Raw genomic sequence first — 22,405 nt, 5'->3', positions numbered from 1 at the left:
GTCCCAAATAAATGTGTCCTGGTTGGTATTTGATCGCTAAAGAGTGTTCTCAGTTTTGAAAAGGTAGAATATTTAAAAGTTGAATACTTACCTCATTCCAGAAGTCACTAAGTAGTTTTGATTTTATTTTATCTTTGTTTGCTTTATCCTAGATTCTTAATTATTACTATCAGTGGAAATAGAAATGGAAATAGTTGATAGGAAAATGTGCTACAATACAGTTAGAGTATCTGGGTTTGAATCCCTTCTCTGCCAGGACTTGGAAAAGTTCTCTCTGCTTAATTTACTCATCTGTAAAGTGGAAATTGTGAGGGTTAAATGAGATAATATAAGTAAAGCTCTTAGAACAGGGCTTGGCATGTATAGTAAGGACTCATTTGAAATTGTTGTGATTAAGTAGAACCTTTTGATATAAATATTTATTGTTTCTGAATTTTGCTGCCTCTTAGTAGAGCTTTTTTTCCTTTGTGTAACCAAGTTCACCTTTTATAGGCTCCTATTGGATTTGAGGATTTGTTTCTTGAGTGATGAGGCCAAACCTTAAACTAGAAATGCTAGTCACTTAAGTGTATAGGAAAATAAATCCAAGTATTAAATTGTTTAATGCAAAGTAGATTTTTGTTTGTGATGAGAGGCCCTGGTGTGTGATAGTTTATCAATTTACTCACTAATTTTTCTGATAAGATAAATGACAAAAAAGCCCGTGTGTTGTCACCATTTCCTGGAAAGTCCTCTGATGAGGCAGAAGTTTGAAGTAAACTGAAGACTTTGGTCTGATGACACTAATTAAAACCGTTTTCACTAGGCACAGAATATTAGTGGAAAAGTGTAATGACCTGGTAATTTTCAGAATTGTTTTATTTGTAGCTACTTAGCTTATTACTTAGGATCGTCTGGTGTAGAGTTTAGGGCTACGAGGAGTATTTTTAAGATTTTAATGCCCCATTTGTTTTGTGGCTTTTTTATAAGCCCTTCATTAATTTTTCTTTCTTTGACTACCTTTCTACTTCTCTCATTTAGTTGGCTTTGTGTTATTTATCATTCCAGGGGATGGCTCAATTTTCTCATACACTTGGATAGCTTTACAAGTTGTTTTTTTGGAGGAAAGACTTATTAGTGTGGCAACAAAAATACTTGCTTAAGCTGAAACCATTGTACCAAACAAATGTGTTACTTATTTTTTTGAATTCTAGAATTACTGATGTCCTTTATTGAAACTTGTCACATATTCATATGTGGGAATAAGAAATTGGTTGGATAGTGCAATTGTAGATAAGTTAAAATCATACACCAGCTGATCCTCTAGTGGAGGTGATAGACTGTAATTACCATTTGACAAATCGCCATCGTATAGGGAGTGCAGGGCACTGATGGTGCATAAAGATGAATGACTGTCCCAGACTTGGAGGATTAGAGAAGACTTTCTGTAGGAAAACTTACATTAAGTTATAATAAAAGCAGTTATGCTTAACCACTGAAGCCTCTGAAAGTAGGAAGGGAACTAATCTGATAAAGTAGGACTTGAGTATTCACTCCTTAGTAGACCTTTACTCAGTATGTCTCTGTTTACATCTCAAGGTTTTGTTTGTTTTTAATATCACAAAGCATTCTTTCTTTGGGTCCATATAGGAAGCTGATTTGCCCCCTTTCTGTAAAGATCTGAAGCATGTTATCTCAATAACTCCTGAAAAGGTAGACCTTTGGTAAGAGTCAAAGGAACTTTTTCTTATGTAAGAAAACAATTTTCCCCCTTTCTAGCTCCCTTTCTCTGATTTCCTTTAGTGGCTGAAGTCTTACCTTTGGTACTTTGAAATTCATAAAAATTACCAGGCAGGGTAATTTATCTGATAGACAGGGTCCTTTACCTCTTTATAGTCTACCCAATTCTGTGCATAATCAGATTTCTTTTCCCTAGCACTTTTTTAAACCTCAAATATCTGGTAGTTGGTTATGTACTATAAATGTGTTAAGTCTTTAACTGAAAGTAAAATAGATTTAAAAGTAGCCTTTTATGTTTTACTTCTGTTTACTTCTATGTTTGATTTTCCAGAATTCATATTATAAAGTAGATATTTATAAAAGTTGATATGATGGCATGACATTTGATAATGAGGTAATCAAGGAAATAGTTTATCTTGTAGTTAAGCTTATACTCAGGGTTATGTTTATCATGGCCTTAATTGGGAAACCTGTCACTGAGTTTTTAGATGATTTTAGTACAGTGTTTCTCAAACTAATTTGCATAAGAATCACCTTAATAGCTTGTTAAAGCAAATTTGCATTTCTAACATACTCTTAGATGACTGCCACCAGTGCTGCTGGTTTGAAGACTGCAATTTGAGAACTGCTGCTTTAGTCCCTTTGTAGTGACTAAATGAGCTACAGAACAAAAGATTACACATAGATTCTCACACAGATGTGTGCACACACTCGTGATTAAAGGGGATTTTTAAACAAATTTTATTGAGTTATAGTCAGTTTACAATGTTGTGTCAATTTCTGGTGTACAGCACAGTTTTTCAGTCATACATGAATATATATATATTCATAAAGGGGAATTTTAAAGGATTTTAAATAGTTAAATCATAGTTAACAGGTTTATTAGATTTCACATTTGTAAACAAGTTTACCAGAAGCTTGGACAGCATGTGCCAAGGACACTTCTATGTTTGAGTCTTACACTTTTTGTCTCCCTAACTTAGAATCTTAAGCTTCCAGAGGGTAGGAACTTGTTCCCTGCTATATCCCCAGTGTTCTTGCCTGACATGGAATATGCAATCAATAATATTAAGTGAATTGAATGAAGAAAAGCAGTGTTTGCTTTTACCCCTGTGAGTTAAAGATTCTAAAATATTCACCAGGATAAGCCTCTTCCCCGGTCCATTTATGTACTGTTTGACAGAGATACAGGGTGGATGTATCTTTTGAGTAATACGGGTGCCTCCCCAAGTGTGGTGCATGTGTTCCATTGTTGCTAAAGAAGATGAATCTAACTGATATGTGGACTGACTTTCAAAATTTTCATGTTAATTAGAAAACACATTTGACAAGTACAGTGCTGTATCAGTTAAGGACCTAGCAAGAAACAGTTCACTCCAGATGGTTCATCTGAAATATCTTTAAGAAAGAGTCTATTCAGAGATAAGGAATACACATAGGATAGCAGGATGCCCAGAGAGTAGCAACATTGGGAAGCTGTTACCATCCCCGGGGTGGACGGATAAAGGGCAGAAATCGTGTCACTGGAGTGGGGGAAAGGCCTGGCTGGAGCTGTCATTTTAAGGATGGGGCACTTGAGCAGAGAGGGAGCACAGGAAGAAAGACTTGTCTTTCCTCCCATCCTCTAATACCTGGTGTCCTCCAGAATCTCTCATGGACCACGCCTACCAGAAGCCAATTTGATGAGATAGCCAATCAAGAGTAGAGTTAGGAAATGGCAAGTGAAGACTGGTGCGACATCACATCTGTGATTTGATAGATTTTATTGTTTATTAAGAGAAATAAAATAAATGGATAGAAAGAAAAGCATTAAGTAATAGCACACGTAAAAATCATGGCTAAAGTTTGGGAAACACTGGGGAAATAGTTACATAAGCCACATTGTGTTCAGCACAGTCCATTGTAAGATTTGTTTTTCTGATTAATTTTAGAGTATTTTATGATATATTTGAATTGTTGTCTAACTAGTGCTTCACATGTATGTTTTCCAGATAACTGAACATTAAGATTTAAGTATACATAATTTTATTCACCTCTTACAGAAGGACTTTCTGTCTAAAATGTGTTGTAATTTTCTGAAATGTGTCTAATTCCCTAATCTCTCTAGAATAGTGGTTCTCTAACTATAACATACATCAGAATCTCTTGGGAGGGTTTGTTAGAACAGGTGAGCCCTACCTCCTGAATTTAGTAGGGCTGGGGTAGGGCCTTAGGTGATGCAGATGTAAATGGTGAAGGGACTGCATCTTGGGAACCACTAGCATGAGGGTATACTGAGCTTAATTTAACTTTTTTTTATGACTTCAGGTCATTTACCCTATAATGGTATATTGAAGTATAGGGATATTTCTTTTTAATAATGGTTGCAGGTCAGTTTTATCATCTGTGTTTCTTTTTACTATCAAGCATGCTTCAGGCTGTCATTCATTGTGCCACTGCTAATTCCTCTGTCACACTGTAATTTTCTTGTACTAATCTGCTGTGGGCTGAGGTTAAATTGGTTATGTTTTAGTTTAGGAAAGAGAAGGTCTCCAAGCAAAATTCATGAGTTTCAGTGGATGAACTTTATTGTATCCATTTTGACTGTTCAGTTTTTACTAATTGCTCTCCACAGTATCTAATGCTGCCACATAAATGACGTTTCGTTAAGTCTGGCGTTAATTTTAAATTGTTCTGTACTTGTCTCTTAGGTGAGTAGGGATCACAGGAATCTCTGCTACTTTTAGTAGCTAAACACTTCAGAGGTAGTCCACAAAAGACTTGACACTAAATTCTTGCTAGAGTGCTTTAGCTAACTTGTCACTTCATATCAAGTGTATCTTAAGTTTTTTCTTTTTTAAACTAATGTCATATCTTGAAAGCACTTGAAAGTCTTTTGGAATATGAGAGGGGGGTAAATAAATATTTAAATATGAGTAAAATAATAAGTATATTTTTATAAATATTTAATCTTAAAGTAGATAGATAATCTTTCTTTCCAAAGGAACTAATACTATGTAACCTGAGCATAGAAAAGGGAAACAGTGAACTTGTATTTTGGAGCAGTGAGTGTCCTAGGATTGTTGCTTCATGTATTGTTAGAGAGCTGAGATTGTAGGTCTGTTCAAAATTTTTGTTTACAGGAAAAATAATTACATATTTCCCAGTTGTTTTCCATACCTTTTCAAACAATAAGGAAAATACTGTTCAAGTGCCTATGTCAGAGGTGTCTTCCACCTTTTCTCTTGACTATTTTTCAAGGCCTCTTTGTCTTGGGTTAGCTTTTCAAGGTAGATTTGTGTATTCTGCCTTGATTTTAGCTACTGTTTTTTTGTACCTGCCAGTTTATTTTTTTTCCTTCTGACACTACTCTATGAAGGAAATTGCTGCCTAAAACTGGTCACTTCACCCCCATTTGTTTCTGCTAGCTTTTTTTCCCTCGTTAGTAAAATTATCAGTGTATGTTTCTGTTATATTTTGTAAACTGCGAAGTGCTTTCACATTATTTCATTTGATCTTCATTATAATTTCTATGAGGTAGTAGTGGGGGGAGGTGTTACTCTTATTTTACCTAGAGTAAAGCAGAGTACAAGGAGGTACTCAAATTTCACCTTTGGTCTTACTAATCCCTGATAGACCACAGCCGTTGTGTTTGGACCTTGGGCAAGTTACTTAACTTCATTGTCTCTCATCTGTGAAGTGCACTATTAAAACCAATTTCATAGTTATTGTGAGGATTAAATTGAGTAATTTAATAATACATATAAACTGCTGAGAACTGTCTGACATGATGAATGTTAATAATGCTGATAGTTGTTATACCACATCTTTCTCTCCCTTTAAAAGTTACTGTAATAAAATTCTTGATTTTCAGGCCACATTTGATATAATGAAATTTTACATCCCCCCAAAAAATCTTAGATTATTTCTTGAGTTTATTATGTTGAATTTAGTTACCTTATTGCCTGTCTTTAAAAAAAAAATCTCATTTTTGTTTGTCTAAATCTTTGTTCTTAAAGAATGTATAGTAAAATAATTGGGGACGCTGTTGAAGGTATTGTTTATATTGCTTCTTTTAATATGCTGGGATCAGGATGGATTTTTTTGGTCTGGGATTATAACATTTTAGTGCATATCTTATTACTAAATCTAAAATTTATATTGCTTATTTTGATGGCCTGTTAGAATTTTTTAAGGATAGAATAATATGGCCATTTGGAGCTCATGGACGCAAATGGAGAAAAGAAAAAAGTAGAATTTCATAATGTCTAGAATTTGTAAAATGCATTATGTCAGCATTCACTTGAGTAACTGAATTTTAGGAAACTTTGTTGGAAACAGTTATGTTTTGCCTGGTATGGCATTCTCTAAATAGGTACTTACTTAAAAACATAAATTTCTAAAACTGCCTTCCATGTTTTTCCCCCCAACAGGGCATCCTTAGCAGGGTTACAGAATCTGTTAAGAATATTGTGCCAGGATGGCTTCAAAGATACTTCAACAAGAATGAAGATGTATGTAGCTGCTCAACAGACACAAGAGAGGTGCCACAGTGGCCGGAGAATAGGGAAGATGACCATGTGCTATATGCTGACGAGGAGAGCTCTAACATTCATGATGGGAGAGTCACTCCTGAGCCAACAGTCAGTAACACAGAAGGTAAATAGAATGTGGATGTTTGGTTACAAATGATAGGTTTTCATGTCTGAATTTAAAATACCTTTCTATTACTTGGCTATGGTCAATCTAATTGTGTAGTAGAGAAGCCGCATTGGAGGAGGGTGATGGTCACCTTCAAGTCAGATCTCTTTCTTATCAGCTTTTTGTTTATTTAAGGGAGGCTGAAATGCTATGTCAGTTAAGAGTTCAAGCTCTGCTGTTAGATTTTGAGTTTGAAATTTTATACTGCCAATTGTTAATCATGTGGCTTTGGTCAAGATGATTTATATTCTCCTCTGTGCCCTCGTAAGTGATTTTGAAAAAAGTAAATGTGAAGCCCTTACTCTGGGTCTTGGCACTGAGGGAGCAGTGTGACAACGCCTCCCACCACACACAGACCTGGGTGTGGTGTGACTGCAGTTGGCTCTTTCCTCTGTGCCGCGGGCTCAGCTGGGCCATTTCATTAATCTCATCATTGAGTGGCCCTGCATTTTAAAGCCTGAGATTTTGGGGATCCATTTATGGCATTTTGGTAGGGTTTACAAATGTTAAATAGCTTCAGTGTAACCCTTAAATGTGACATATTTAGGGATATTTCTCTGTTATTTCACTATATCTATGTTGTACACCTTTATTGAGATGTATTTCATGTAACGTAAGACTCACTCATTTAAAGCACACAGTTCACTGGTTTTTAGTTATTCAGAGTTGTCCAGTCACCACAGTCAGTGTTAGAACATTTTAAACACCATCCTTCTCACCTCCTCCACCCTCCCTAATGCGTAATCCCATACCATACCCCTTAGTAGTCACTCCTTATCCCACCCTTCCAGCCCTACTACTTTGTATCTAAAGATTTTCCTACACCAGGCATTTCATATAAATGGGGTCATAAAATATGTGGTCTTTTGTCACTGGCTTCTTGTACTTAGCAGAATGTTTTCAGGGTTCATCCATGTCGTCGCATGTATCAGAACTTCTTTATTGCCAGGTAATATTGTATGGCATGGATAAACTACATTTTATTTATCCATTCATCAGTTGATGGACATTTGGGTTGTTTCTACCTTTTGAGTGTTAAGAACAGTGCTGCTGTGAATATTAGTGTGCAAGTTTTTGTGTGGTTGTGTTTTCTTTTGGGTACCTATCTAGGAGTGGAATTGCTGGGTCATCTGGTAATTTTAACATTTTCAGAAAGAACTTTTTCTAAAGTGGCTATACCATCTTACTTTCCCACCGGCAATGTATGAAGAATCCAATTTCTTCACACCTTCACAAATACTTATTTTACTTTTTTTTTTTTAAATTAAATATAGCTACTCTAGTGATTGTGAAATGGTATCTAACTGGTTTTGCTTTGCATCTGTCTAATGACTAACAATGTTGAGCATCTTTTTGTGTGCTTATTGGCCATTGGTATATCTTTGGAGAAATAGCTTTTCACATCCCTCTTTTCCATTTTTAACTGAGTTGTCTACTTATAGTTGAATTGAAAGAGATCTTTATATATTCTGGACTGGATTAGAAGTCCCTTATCTGTAAGTATATGATTTGCACATATTTTCTCCCATTCTGTTGGTTGTATTTTATCTTCTTGATTGTGTCCTTTGATGTGCAAAATTTTAAATTTTGATAAAGTCCACTTTCTCTCTCAAGTATATATTCTTTTCAATATATATATATTTTCTTTCACTACATGTTTTGACATAATTATACATATTTTTTTTCTAATTCTGTGTTAAATCTTGTTTTGTCTGAATAATTGATGTGGATGTGTTCCTGTTAATTTTGATGTACTTAGTAACTTATTTTCCTGTTTGATTTGCTCAAAGTGAAAATTAGTGAGAGTGAAATGGGCCTGAAAGAATAATTCTCATTTTGGGGAAATTGGCAGATCTAAGCTTTCTTAGTGATACTCAGTTTGGCTTAGTCTTTAAATCCTTGCTTATTTTTATTAGGATAATGCAGGGAGTTTTAATATCTGTACTTTCAGGGTTTCTTTTCATGTGTATTACCCAACAACCATCTTGAGATTTTATCTGGTAGATCTCTAAGCTGACTGCTTTTGTGTCATTCTCTTTTTTGGACATTGAGTGGGACCCCAGTTGCTGTTTATTTTGATTAGTGGCTTGTAGTGTGTACCAGCATATATCTACAGTGACTGAAACCTCTTCTATTTTAAGGAGCATGCTTGTGGGGATTAACAAACTGAAGAATTTAGTTTAGCTGTGAAATAAATGCAGTTTCTCATTTTTACATCTGTCAAAGTTCTTTTTTGTGTGTATTTGTGTTTTCATTGAAATTATGGAATTAATTCATTGGTCTGCCAAGGTCAATTCCAACTTGGATTTTATTCATTATATTATTAAGCTTATTAATATATATTATTGTATGTATAATATATATTTATATATGTATAATTATATATGTATTATATGTTATTCTGTTAAATGTATACTATACATTTCTTTGTGAGTAACTTCTAAATTTAAATTATTGTGGAAAATTTCAAACTACAAAAGTAAGGAAGATAGTATAGTGAACCCCCGTGTAGCTATTACCCAGCTTCAAAGACAACCAGCTAATGGCTGACCTTGTTATCTTTGTTCCCACACTCATTCACACACCTTCTCACTCTGACTCCTCTGATGATTTAGAAGCAAATTGTGAGCAGCTTCTTGATACTAACTTTGAAAACCTGATAGCATTTTTTCCCCTCTGTCTTGCCTTAGAGCTGACTCCTACTCTTATTTTAAATTTGTAATTTCTAGACAGTTCTCTTCTCACGGTCTGCCTCGACCTTCCTCAAAGTATTAATTCAGTACTTGCCGTCACATAATGTGTGACTAAAGTATCATTGATAATTCCCCTATATGATGAACATAGATCTCACTAGATACAGCCAGTTTACATTTGAAACATTACACTTAAATTTGACAATGCAGTCTCAAAACAACTTAGACATACCTACTCCTGAAGTAATGCCAAATTATTGAAAGCGTAAAATAACAGTCCTGAATATTGTTTACTGAATAGTAATTTTACCAGGGTGGCTTTTATATTAATAGTAACTGGAGCTGCAGAGCATTGTACATTCTTCCAATAGCACAGTGCAGTAACAACGGTTATAGAATGGCCCATTTCAGATCTGTTATCTGCAGCTTTCTGCTTATGTGTACCTCCTTGTATTGATTGTCTTAATGATGGTGAGCCATTAGGGATCTAGATTTCTCCTGCTAGGTTAGTGGAATGTATCAATGAGGAGGACCTCCAATAACATACATGTTAAATTTTTATTGGTTCAGTAGGAGTTCAGGCCTCTGAGGGCCCCACAATGGCATCTCTAGTATGTTAGCATTAAATTGATGTTGTAGACTACATTGACTGAGTGATGCCCTGTGACTTACAAAACTGGGCGTTTGTGGCTGATGTGAATCTGTAGATGGCATGGCTGTGTTTAGTCTTATTATCTCAAATGGTGTCCTTTATTGGACCTGGTTTGGAGGTTAAGGAAGCTCTGTAAGTATGAAAAACTGGCATTGTTGTTAGCAGCATACCTTCCAGTAGAAGTATATCATATTAGATTTCTTTTTTCCCTATAGTTTCTGTATATACTAGATTTAGCAGATGTCTGCCAAAAGCTAGAAAATTGTCCTATTGCTTTTATCCTGTAGGATAATCTGCTGCAGGGATGAGAGAATGGATAAGTATAAAAAGCACTTTTTGGATAGACTATATTATAAAATTTGAATACTTTGTCTTCTAAGAAACATTTTAACCTATATGTATATGAATCTTGGCTGCAAAGAAATTGAAGTATGATAACCTTTAGATGCCAGTAGGTTTAAATGCTAATACTTGTAGATTTCCAAGCTCCAGCCAGTATCTCTTTCTTGAGCAAGCTTGGTAAGAAATTATTGCATATACATTTGACACTAACTTCCCATTTCCCCTTACCCCCTGCCCCTGGCAGACACCATTGTACCTTCTCTATGACTTTGACTACTCTACATACATCATATGAGTACAGTCATACAGTGTTTGTCCTTTTGTGACTGGTTTATTTCATTTAGCAGAATGTCTTCAAAGTTCATTCACATTGCAGCATGTATCAGAATTTATTTTCTTTTTAAGGCTGAGTAATATTTACCACATTTATTAATTCATCTGTTGATGGACACTTGGTTTACTTCCACCTTGTACTGCTGTGAATAATTGGGTCAAGAACATGGTTGTATGCATCTCTGAAACTCTGCTTTCGGTTTTTTGGGGTATGTATGCAGACGTGGAGTTGCTGGGTCATATGGTAACTCTACTTTTAATTTTTTGAGGAACCACTATAGTGTTTTCCACAATGGCTACACCATTTTACATTTTCTATCAGTAGTGCACAAGAGTTCCAGCTTCTTCACATGCCCGCCAACATTTATTTTCTGTGTTTCTGATAGTAGCTGTCCTAATGAGTGCGAAGAGGTATCTCATTGCAGTTTTGATTTGCATTTCTCTGATGCTTAGTGTTATTGAGCATCTTTTCATATGCTTGTTGGCTATTTGTATATCATCTTTGGAGAACTGTCTGTTCAAGTCCTTTGCCCAGTTTTTAATTAGGTTATTTGTTTTTTTGTTGTTAAGTTGTAGGAGTTCTTTATATTTTCTGGATATTAATTTCTTATCATATATATGGTTAGTAAATATTTTCTACCATTCTGTAAGTTGCTTTTTCACTCTGTTGATTGTGTCTTTTAGTGCACAAAAGTTTTTAAGTTTAATACAGTCCCACATCTGCTTTTCTTTTGTTGCTTGTTGTATCCAAGAAATCATTGCTAAGACCAATGTCTTGAAGCTTTTCTCCTGTTTTTATTTCCTAGGAGTTTTATAGTTTTGGGTCTTATGTTTAGGTCTTTAATCTATTTTGGGTTTATTTTTGTATATGGTGTAAGATAAGGATCCAGTTTTCTTCTTTTGCATGTGGATATCCAGTTTTTCCAGGAAGAGACTGTTTTTTCTCCATTGAGTGGTCTTGGCACCTTGTCAAGGATCATTTGACCGTGTATGCAAGGATTTATTTCTGGGCTCTATGTTCTGTAACATTGGTCTGCATGTCTGTCTTTATACCAGGACCACACTGTTTTGATTACTGTTTTGTAATAAGTTTTTGAAATCAGAAAGTGTGAGACCTCCAACGTTGTTCCTTTTCAAGATTATCTTGGTTATTAGGGGTCCCTTGAGATTCCATAAAATTTTTAGGATGAATTTTTTCTACTTTCAAAAAAAGTTACTGGGTTTTTGAAAGGGATTGCATTGAGCCTGCAGATTACTTTGGGTAGTTTTGACATCTTAACAAAATTAGTTCATCCAATCTAAGAACATGGGATGTCTTTCCATTTATTTATGTCTTCTTAAATTACTTTTGTACTTTTCATTGTACAAGTTGTTCACTTCCTTCCTTAGTTAATTCCTAAGTATTTTGTTCTTTTTGATGTTAATGGAATCATTTTTGGAATCATTTTCTTAATTTACTTTTCAGATTGTTCATTGTTAGCATATAGAAACAAAACTGAATTTTGCATGCTGATTTTGTATCCTGCTACTTTGCTGAATTTATTTATTCTAACAGATTTTTTTCTGATGGAATATTTACGGATTTCTATGTATAAAATATATCATCTGCAAACAGATCATTTTACTTTTTCCTTTCTAATTTGGATGAATTTATTTTCTTTTTCTTGCCTTATTACTCTGGATAGAGCTCCCAGTACTGTGTTAAATAGAAGTGGGGAAAGCACGCATTCTTGTCTTATTTCTGATCTTAAAGGAAAATTAGTCTTTGACCATTGGATGTGATATTAGCTGTGAGTTTTTCATACGTTGTTTTTGTTATGTTGATGTTTTCTTCTAGTCCCATTTAAATGTTTTTATCTGCACCTTTTTTTGTGTAATAGCACTTGGAACTAAATAACCAGAATTGCTTAAGCTGTTAAATATTTTGGAGGCAGACTTTTAGAAAGATAGTACATAGAAGAAAACTACAGAATGATTTCAGGTAGCAAGTACAGTTCAGCACAGTAAAGAATAGCAGACTCTTCTTACTTACTGGGGAGAGTTAATCGAAGGATGCAAGGAATCATTAATCACTAGGGAATTATTAATATAATTTAGCATGTTAATAAGTGAAATGATGTTATCATTTTTTCCTTTTGGTAGATATGCAATAGGCATTTGGTGAAACTTAAAATCTATCTTTTATTTCTGTTTGGAGTTTGGAAACTACTGCTTACTTCTGCATACGTCAGTCATCCAAAGTCCAGAAATCATGTAATGGTGAAACAATACAAGCATTTTTTAATGTGCTTTTTCAAGTGATTTTTGATTAAATTATCATTTTGAATAATACATGTAGAGATTCTGGATTCTGTTATTGTCCTTTGAAGAGTTTTGGTTCTTGTTTTAGCAGGCAGTTGTTACTGAATGATCATTTTGAACGCTTGTAGACTTAGTTGTATCTTTTGTTAATGGGTATCTGTGGAAAATCTGAGGTGTGTTAAGTTCCTCAAGTGGCAGGAGTTGGCCTCCCAACTGTCTCCTCTGTGGCTTTTTAGGATGAGTTTACAGTAGGTCTTTTTCTAGGGAAGGTGGGCTTTACGTGTTTCTACTCTGTGTATACCAATACATGTAATAGCCCATCCGCTCTCTGGACACTCCCACGTGGACTTCTGGAGGCCCTTCCCTGCATAGTTTTCTACTGTCCAAAGCACTTAATTCTGATTTCTGCTTACTGTGTTTTGCCTGGACTCCAGCTGTCTGTGTGCCAGATCTGGAAATGTTCCTAGACGGAGATCTGGATGGGCAGTGATAGTAGGGCTCACCAGGAGTTTTTCTTGTGCTGTTCTTTGTTGTCTGAAAGTTATTGCCTCATTTATTTTGTCCACTTTAATAGTTATTTACAGTAGAAGGGCTGGTCTTGGGGCCCAGTTATTCCAGCTTAACTGGAAGAGCCTTTTGGAAACTTGACAAATGACTGTAAAGTTCTTGAAAATACACCTGAAAATGAATAGAGAAGTTCTGAAACAGAATAAGGGGAATGTAGGGTAGGTTGGAGTAACTTTTACAGGCATTAGATGTGTTATAAAGCTTTAGTATTTTAAGTATTATGGTACTGGTACAGAAATACACAGATACATCATTGAGGAAAGCCTCTTAGAATTCAGTATATGGTAGTGATGGTTTCTCAGTCAGTGAGGAAAAGATGGCTTACTTAAGATTATTTCAGAATATAAACCGACTAACCATCTGGAAAACAATGAAGCGGAATCATTCCTTCATTACCCATAACTGATTCCAGTTGGAGTCAAGATTAAATATTACATTGAAATAAAAGCAATACTACCAAAAAGAAAAGAGTAAAAGTTTTTAGTGCTTATATAGTTTTAGGATGGTAAGTCTGAGTAGACAAAGTACAAGTTATTTTCTGTATTATAAAGATATAAAAAAAAAATGGGTTCAACCAACAGTGAAAAAATTAGTTGTGATATTTCAGATCATGTCATACTAATCTTACTGCTCAAAAGGAAATTAGATCTGACAAACTTTATTAGCAAGATAGACTTATTAATAAGCAGTTAAGAAATATAAATGCTCAGTGTTGCATTTAAATAAATGCAAATAAAATAATGGTGCCATTTGACATATTAGATTGGCAGAAATCAGAAAAGATTATTATCCAGTGTTGGAGACTATGGGGGAAATATACACTGTCATTTGCTATTTGTGGAGTATAGCTCTGTGGACTATAGCTTAACAGGAAATTTTTGGATCACAGTATCTCTCATAAACAAAAGTAAGCATGCATTCTGATCTGTTACGACCGATCAGTTCTACAGGATACTTGTTGAGGCTCAGGATATCTTGGACTACTTAGGCTGTTTCATGGGCCCAACTTTAGACTTTCAGAATCAGATTTTTTTGTGGGTCACTTAGGAACATTTGTTTAGTAATTCTCATGTTTCTCTTACATGCTTACAGAACCATGGATTTATCCAAAAGAATACTCTTTAACGTCTGAAAATATAAATGCTTGTATGTTTGATGGAGTATTGGGGGAAAAAATCACAAAAATAATTATAGTAAATCAATGTGGTAAAATACAGTGTGGTCTTTAAAGGGAGTGTGCTCTGTATGTAGAGACAAAATTATATTGACAAATGAAAAAATAAGTCACAGAACAGGAGGCATAAACATAATTATGTGGTTAGTTTATATGCACAAATATCTTCCCTATCTGGGAAAGCTATAGTTGATGTGCAATATTATATAAGTTTTAGGTGTACAATATAGTGATTCACAATTTTTAAAGGTTATTCTCCATTTATAATTATTATAAAATTTGGCTATATCCCTGTGTTGTAAAATGTATCCTTGCAGCTTATTGTATACATAGTAATTTGTACCTCTTAATCCCCTGTCCCTATCTTGCCCCTCCCCACTTCCTTCTCTCCACTGGTAACTACTAGTTTGTTCTCTATATCTGTGGGTGTTTCTTGTGATATTCACTAGTTTGTTTTATTTTTCAGATCCCCCTTGTAAGTGATATCATATGGTATTTGTCTTTCTTTCACTAAGCATAATTCCCTCCACATCCATCCATGTTGTCGCAAATGGCAGAATTTCATTCTTTTTAATGTCTGAATAGTAGTCTGTTGGAGGACATACAGTATTTTTGTTGCGGGGATATACAGATTTAATAGGGGTTGTTTATGGAGGGACAGACTTACCTTTTTGTTTTATGACTTTTAAAATTTTGGCGGGAGGAGGGAGGTAATTAGGTTTATTTATTTATTTAGTGGCGGTATTGGGGATTGAACCCAGGACCTTGTGCATGCTAATAAGCACACACTACCACTGAGCGATGCCCTCCTCTGTTTTATGACTTTCTTATGTAGCTTCTTTGCTTTTATTTTCAAGGAAAATTAAGAACGATGTACTTTTAGAAGTTATATTTGATCCCTGAAATGTTTTGACACTAGGTTAGGTAAATTAGGTTAGTTGTAACCTTGTTGGCTAAAGAATATCTTAAATTGGGCATATCATGGGAGGCTTTAGTGATCTGAATGAAAGCTGTATTTGTTATATAGTATGTTTTCTTAAGCACTATTTTGTTGTGATAGTATATTGCTTTTTCTAAGTTTGAATATTCATAATATTAATGCTTTTCTTTTAAGAACCCTCAACAACTAGTACTGCTTCAAATTATCCAGATGTATTAACAAGGCCCTCTCTTCATCGGAGCCATCTGAATTTCTCCATGTTGGAATCTCCTGCATTGCACTCTCAGCCCTCCACATCCTCGGCATTCCCGATTGGCAGTTCTGGATTTTCTCTTGTAAAGGAAATTAAAGATTCTACCTCTCAGCATGATGATGATAACATCTCAACTACCAGTGGTTTTTCTTCAAGAGCTTCTGATAAAGGTATTCTTGGCATTTGGTAGTAAAAATAAATTTCATGGAATAATTTTTTTCTAACCTGATTGTTACTTGCATTTTCTATTTGTAAAAATATAGGGTCTTGTAATTGCATTACCTATTTTTGTTCCAGATATAGCTGTTTCAAAGAACACTTCAGTGCCACCTCTTTGGTCCCCAGAGGCTGAACGTTCTCATTCACTCTCACAGCACACTGCCACCAGCTCAAAGAAACCAGCATTCAACTTGTCTGCCTTTGGAGCACTTTCTCCCGTGAGTCCTAATTTGATTTGATTTAATCACATTAGTTTTGAGTCTTTATTCCTTATAATTTATCATTATGTTTCTGTGCAGTCACTTGGGAATTCTTCAATCCTTAAAACAAGTCAGCTGGGAGATTCTCCTTTTTACCCTGGAAAAACAACATATGGTGGGGCAGCAGCTGCTGTAAGACAGCCTAAACTACGAAACACATCATATCAGGTTGGTTTGAATAGGAGAAGGATTCATAAACTTTTTTATTTTTAAATGATTAGTAAGTAACTTTTGGCATTCAAGTAGAGTTTTGTTTCACTTATTCTGTGGTGAAATGACAGAACTGTGGATTACATTCTTTTCATTTAGACATTATATTATTTTAGTCCTAAGTGAACATTTTATACATTGTGTGTGTGTGTGTGTTTCAGGAAGTGTGATGGTTAATTCCTTTTTTTTAAAATAGAGGTATAAGTTACATGTAAAATTTACCCTTATTACATACAGTATTTGAATTTTAACTGAATACGTACAATTGAGTAACCACTTCTACAACTGACATACTGAACAAACATTTCCATCACTCCAAGATGTTACCTTGTGCATCTCTAATCAACCTCTCTTCCTGCTTCCATTTCTTGGCAACTGCTGATCTGTTTTCTTTCCCTGTAGTTTTGCTTTTTTCCCAAATGTCATAAATTTAATCATACACTATATAGTCTTTTGAATCTGACTTATTCTATGTAGTATAATGCGTGTGAGATGAATCTGTATATTTGCATATATCAGTAATTAGTCCTTTTTTTGCTGAGTTATAATACAGTTTGCTTATCCATTCACCAGTGAAAGGACACTTGGGTTGTAGTTGTGAATAAAGCTGCTATAAACATAATTTTCATTTCCCTTGGGTAACTACCTAGAAGTTGGACTGTTGAGTCATATGGTAAATTTACATTAATTTTATAAAAACTGCCTAATTGTTTTCCATAGTGGCTGCTACCACTTTGCCTTCTCACCAGTATTACAAGAGTGTCCTGGCTGGCGCTTGTTGTCATCAGTTTTTTTCTTTATCGTAGGCATTCTAATAGACATGTAGTGATAACTCCAACTCACTGTGGTTTTGCATTTCCCTAATGACTAGTGATGTTGGGCATCTTTTCATGTGCTTATTTACTATCAATATATTTTTGGTGAAATATCTGTTCAAGTCTTATTGCCCTTTAAATTTTTTTTTAAAAAGGTATTATTGAGTTATAATTAACATACAATATTATATTAGTTTCAGGTGGATGACATAGTGATTTGATATTTTTATACATTATGAAATGGTAACTGTGGTAAAACCAGTGACCATCCATCACCATATAGAGTTGTTAACAATAATTAGTGACTGTCTCTCCAGGACTTACTTATTTTGTGACAGGAAGTGTATGCCTCTTAATTCCCTTCACCTATTTCATCTGCTCCTTTTGCCCATTTTTTAATAGAGTTATTTTTCTTATTAGTGAGTTTCGAGAGTTCATTATTGAGGTTGTAAGTCCCTTAATAGATATATGTTTTGCGCACATCTCCCATTCTCTGGCTTGTCTTGACAGTGTCTTTTTGAAGAGAAGTTTTTACTTTTGATGACATCCAGCATTTTTTTTTCCTTTTATGATTCATGTTTTTGGTGTCAGAGCTATGGCATTTTTACCTACTCCAAGGTCATAGGATTTTCTCATTGTTTTCTTCTAGAAGCTTTGTAATTCCAGGTTTTAATTTAGGCCTGTGATTCATTTTGAGTTAATTTTTGTATGTGGTATGAGATATGGATCAAGATTCATTTTTAACATACAAATTTCCCCTTTTTCTAGTACCATTTGTTCCTAAGACTATACTTTCCCCTTTGGATTGCCTTTGCACCTTTTTCAAAAATCAGTTGGCAGTATATATGGAAAGGATACTTACTACATCATGATTAAGTAGGTTTATCCTACGAATAATGTGATCTACCGTGTAAACAAACTGAAGATTTATATAAAAACTGAACATCTCCACAGATGCATAAAACATTTGACAAAATCCAACATCCATTCATGATAAAAAATTTTCAGCAACCTAGGAATAGATGGAAACCTCCTCAACCTGATAAATCGTATCTATGGAAAATCTTCAACTAGCATCATACTCATGATGAAAGCTGAATACTTTCTTCTTAAGACCAAGAAGAGAACAAGGATGTCTGCTGTCACCACTGATAAATATCATGCTGTGGGTCCTAGCCAATACAAGAATAAAGAGATACAAGGCATCCAGATTGGAAAGGAAGAAATTAAATTACTCCTATTCATAGACAACATGCTTTTCTACCTAGAAAACCCCAACAATCTCCAAAAAACATTGTCAGAACTTACAAATGAGTTTAGCAAGGTCACAGAATAAAAAGGTTAATATACAAAATCAGCTGTGTTTACGTACATATGTTAACAGAACAATTGGAGATTGATAACTTTGAAAATAATTTAAGGTAAATTTCATCATTCTATACTTTGTCCTAAGAGTTACTTGAGGATCATAAAAGTTGTTTTGTGTGTATGTTGTTATGTGCTTACATTATAGGCTTTAACGTTTTAAAGATAGAGGTGTAATGACACTTGAAGCATGTAGACTTTTGATAGGCTTTTGGAGAGGTAAATGTGTTTGAAGGTGACAACCCATGACATAGAAATGACACAAAAGCAAGTATATATGAAGACTCTGTCTTGTCCTTAGGAGCAGTCTCTTTCCTAATTAGAGGATACTTCCATATGTAATTGATAGTAATTAGGAGTCTTCTGAGTGTATTGATGATGGGCAATATTTATTATTTCAGAGAGTTTTAACTGATGTTGGGGTCACACAGGGACCTCTTTCTAGAGCTTAAACTGGATCATCTTTCTCTTTTTCAAAAAGTTTTTTGCAGTTAAAATAGTTCACCTTGTAGTAGAAGATAAGATGAAGCAAGCCTGTGATTCATGAGTGGTCCTAGTCATAGTATATTCCTGCTTCTTCCTATTTCTTATATCAAATCCTGTACTTTTTAATGCTCAGTCCTGACACACCCTTATAATCCTTGTCAACACAGGCTTCTGTTAATTACTGACATTTGAATTAAATCTAGTTGCTGTTCCTTTCCTAGGGAATTAAGAATTGGGAGATACAATAAAGATTTTCTAATTCAGTTCCATTTTATTGATTAGTGATTTGAGGCCCAGAGAGGCTAGTGACCAGTAGAATCCAGTGACAGCGCAGGCTGTCATATTCTCCTAGAAGATTCTAATGCTGCCTCATGTTTGCCAGGGCCTTTGCCCTGAACAACAGCAATCCTTAATGGTGGACCAGGTTCTTCTTAATAAAGCTAATGTAGAATATTGCAGCTGCTCTGAAGATATAATGACTATTTGGTATCAGATAGAGAGACATTATTTAAAGTAGTTATTGTGCTTCAGTTTTTCAGATACTATGAGCTATTTATAGAAACTGGGTTATATATTGATTGTGAGCATGCATCTTTTTTTACATTAAGCATTGCCAAACTGCTTTATTTTGTGGTAGTCACTTGGATGTTGGGATGTTGTAATACATTCATGAGAAAAGGAAGTATTTTTGTTGGAACTTGTAAACATTGCTTATGTGTTAAAGGGTATATGTCGGGGGGAGGGTAGAGAGCATGCCTAGCATACATGAAGTCCTGGGTTCAACCCCCCGTACTTCCTCCAAGCGGAAATCAATGAAGAAACCTAGTTACCGCCCCCTCAAAAACCAAGCAATACAAGAAAATAAGTAAATATAAATAAATAAACCCAATTACCTCCCTCAAAAAAATAAACGTGTATATGGCTATTCCTATAACTATTTTTCCTTAACATCAGTTTTAGAAAAGTTTAAAAGTCATTTATTAAGAAATAGCCTGAGTATTAAAATTTTTTCTTACATTAAAATTGGAGAAACAAATCAGTTTAAAAATGTTGATTTCCATTGCAATAAAATGTATAGTCTTCTTTAGTTATCTTCTTGGAATTTACTATAGTTAAATATTATTTAGTACCCAAAATAACTAATATTCTTTTTTTTTTTTTTTTGCCCAGGGTTAATTACATTTATTTATTTTAATGGAGGTACTGGGGATGCATGCCAGGCATGCACTCTACCACTGAGCTATATATACTCTTCCCCACCTAATATTTTAATGTGGCTCTCATTAATTTAGTGTTCTTTGATTTAAATATCAGGGATAAATTGATCAAAGTAATGCTAGAGCTTTTTACTATTCTCATTTTTCCCATTTAACATTTTTTTTCTGATTGTAAGAGTAATTTCTCAGGATGGGATTTTCAGTAAAGGCATAAAGAGAGTTGAACATGAGCTTAATGACACCAGCTAGAGACAGGTTACTGTTAATAGTTAATCCTTTTTCACATTGCACATTCATTCTGTTCTGTCAGTATTTTCATTGCCTGAAATATGTGCTTTTAAAGTTTGCAGTTCCAACAAATAATGCACTGTTTATGTTATAGGCACCAGTCAGAAGACAGATGAAAGCTAAGCAACTCAATGTGCAGTCCTATGGTGTGACCAGCTCAACAGCTCGGAGGATATTGCAGTCTTTAGAAAAGATGTCAAGCCCTCTAGCGGTAAATTTTTAAAATCACAATTAAATTCAAGAGTGTAACAAAATCTGAGTTTAGTAAAAAAAAAAATCTTAATTTTGTTATTGTTTCAACTTTAACAGGATGCAAAAAGAATTCCATCTGTTTTTTCTTCGCCTCTGAATTCTGTAAGTTGACTTTTAAATCTTTTTTAAGAGACATATTTTTATATATTGGTACCGAGAGTCGTATTTTTCAGTTTCCCATCTATTTCAATAGAATCTTGTTTTTTCAGCCTCTTGATAGGAGTGGGATAGATACCCCCACAGACTTTCAGGCCAAAAGGGAAAAGGTAAGACTCCCTTAGCATTTATTATAAGTATTGACAGTTTTGTTGTATTTTAAGTTGGCGTATATACAAATTGAACTTAGTTGATAGTCATCAGCGGACGTGTTTGGGAAAAAAGGTTTTTTTACTTTGGACATTGTAGCCTCTTGTGAGGGCCTTAGCACAATGCTGTATATGTAGTAGTCAGTATTTCTTGGTTATTTGGTATTTCCATCTTCAATATCCTGGTAGTCTTTAACCCTTTTTGATAAATGAAAATAGTGGTTGGAGCTTGAAGTATTAAATAATTAAAAGTTCAGTGAACTAAAGCCCTCATTAAACATAGTTATTTTTGTAAACTTTTCTCATAAACATGTCAAATCTGTTATGTGTGATGGAGTTTCCAATTGACATATCTACCATCAGTCAGCCAACATACTGTTCCAAGATAGCAGAGCTTAAAAAAATATGATATAGATTATATCTTGATGACCCTTTTTAGTGTATCCTATTTGGTTAATATTAGCTTTGTAGGTTACTGTGGAAAAAATAAAATGCTTGATAGTTAGGGTTAAAGAGGTAATTTTTGTAGGTTATATTTGTGACTAGTTAAGTATCCTTCAGAGGAATCATATTCCCAGATCCTTACTTGTGAAAGCTTTTAGTACAACACCAAGTTCCTGCAGAAGTAATTGATTAAAATTGTTGTAGTTCTCTGAATTAATTGTGGGGACTGTATTTGAGATATTAGTAAATTACAGTTATTTTTATTGAAATTATGATGCAGAAAAGACAGCTTACATTGAGTTTTTTCTTGGAATAGTATTGCTTCTCAACTTTTAGAATTACCTAGACTGTTCCAATGAAGCAAGAGGGAATCTATTATTAGCTGCTGTGATGGGATTAATGTAAGCCATTAGCTGCTTTTCTCAGGCTCTCATTTATATCAGATTGTTTAAAAAGAAGTAAAATTTAAAAATTGTGCCATAAGAGAATTTCTCATTAATAAAAATTTTCTTAATGGTTGAGTATAGTATGGATAAAATTTTGGTAACGGGTGCTAGGAAATATGAGGGCTCCAAGTCCAAGTCTCACTGTTGTAATCAGAGCAGTCTACAAAATAGACTTTCTTATTGAATTGTAGGATCACACTTGTGATGAGGATTTAAGGAAGAGCTGGTAACGATACAGAGGCTTTGCCCTGGAAACCAGCGTTGTTCACAGCTGCTGCTGAGTCAAAGGACTGTATTCATAGTATTACAGTATTTGGACAGAGTAAAAGCTCTGGGCTTTATAGTCCTTTTACACCAACAGGATTTTTATTGTGTTTCAGTGTACCAAAAGACTGTTGACAAAACACTTGTGTACTTAGATAATAAAGGCAGTTCATTTTAAGA

General features: G+C 34.5%; 1 protein-coding gene across 4 annotated transcripts in view; it reads left to right on the top strand.

Annotated features, from left to right (window-relative positions):
* NUP153 (nucleoporin 153) overlaps positions 1-22,405 on the top strand; it is a 63,944-nt gene that overhangs the window by 3,798 nt on the left and 37,741 nt on the right. For 3 of the 4 annotated variants that reach the window (XM_010980103.3, XM_031435160.2, XM_031435162.2), the window contains 7 exons: positions 6,132-6,357; positions 15,576-15,824; positions 15,952-16,091; positions 16,173-16,301; positions 20,609-20,725; positions 20,824-20,868; positions 20,976-21,032. In XM_010980103.3, the coding sequence (XP_010978405.3) occupies positions 6,132-6,357; positions 15,576-15,824; positions 15,952-16,091; positions 16,173-16,301; positions 20,609-20,725; positions 20,824-20,868; positions 20,976-21,032 (963 nt within the window). The remainder of the gene's footprint in view (positions 1-6,131; positions 6,358-15,575; positions 15,825-15,951; positions 16,092-16,172; positions 16,302-20,608; positions 20,726-20,823; positions 20,869-20,975; positions 21,033-22,405) is intronic. The other variant, XM_031435161.2, reaches the window with a different exon arrangement.

The sequence above is a fragment of the Camelus dromedarius genome, chromosome 19, assembly GCF_036321535.1.
Source record: "Camelus dromedarius isolate mCamDro1 chromosome 19, mCamDro1.pat, whole genome shotgun sequence".
Taxonomy (NCBI): Eukaryota; Metazoa; Chordata; class Mammalia; order Artiodactyla; family Camelidae; genus Camelus; species Camelus dromedarius.
The sequence above is the reverse complement of the archived record's forward strand: the minus strand, read 5'-3'. Positions and strand labels throughout refer to the sequence as shown.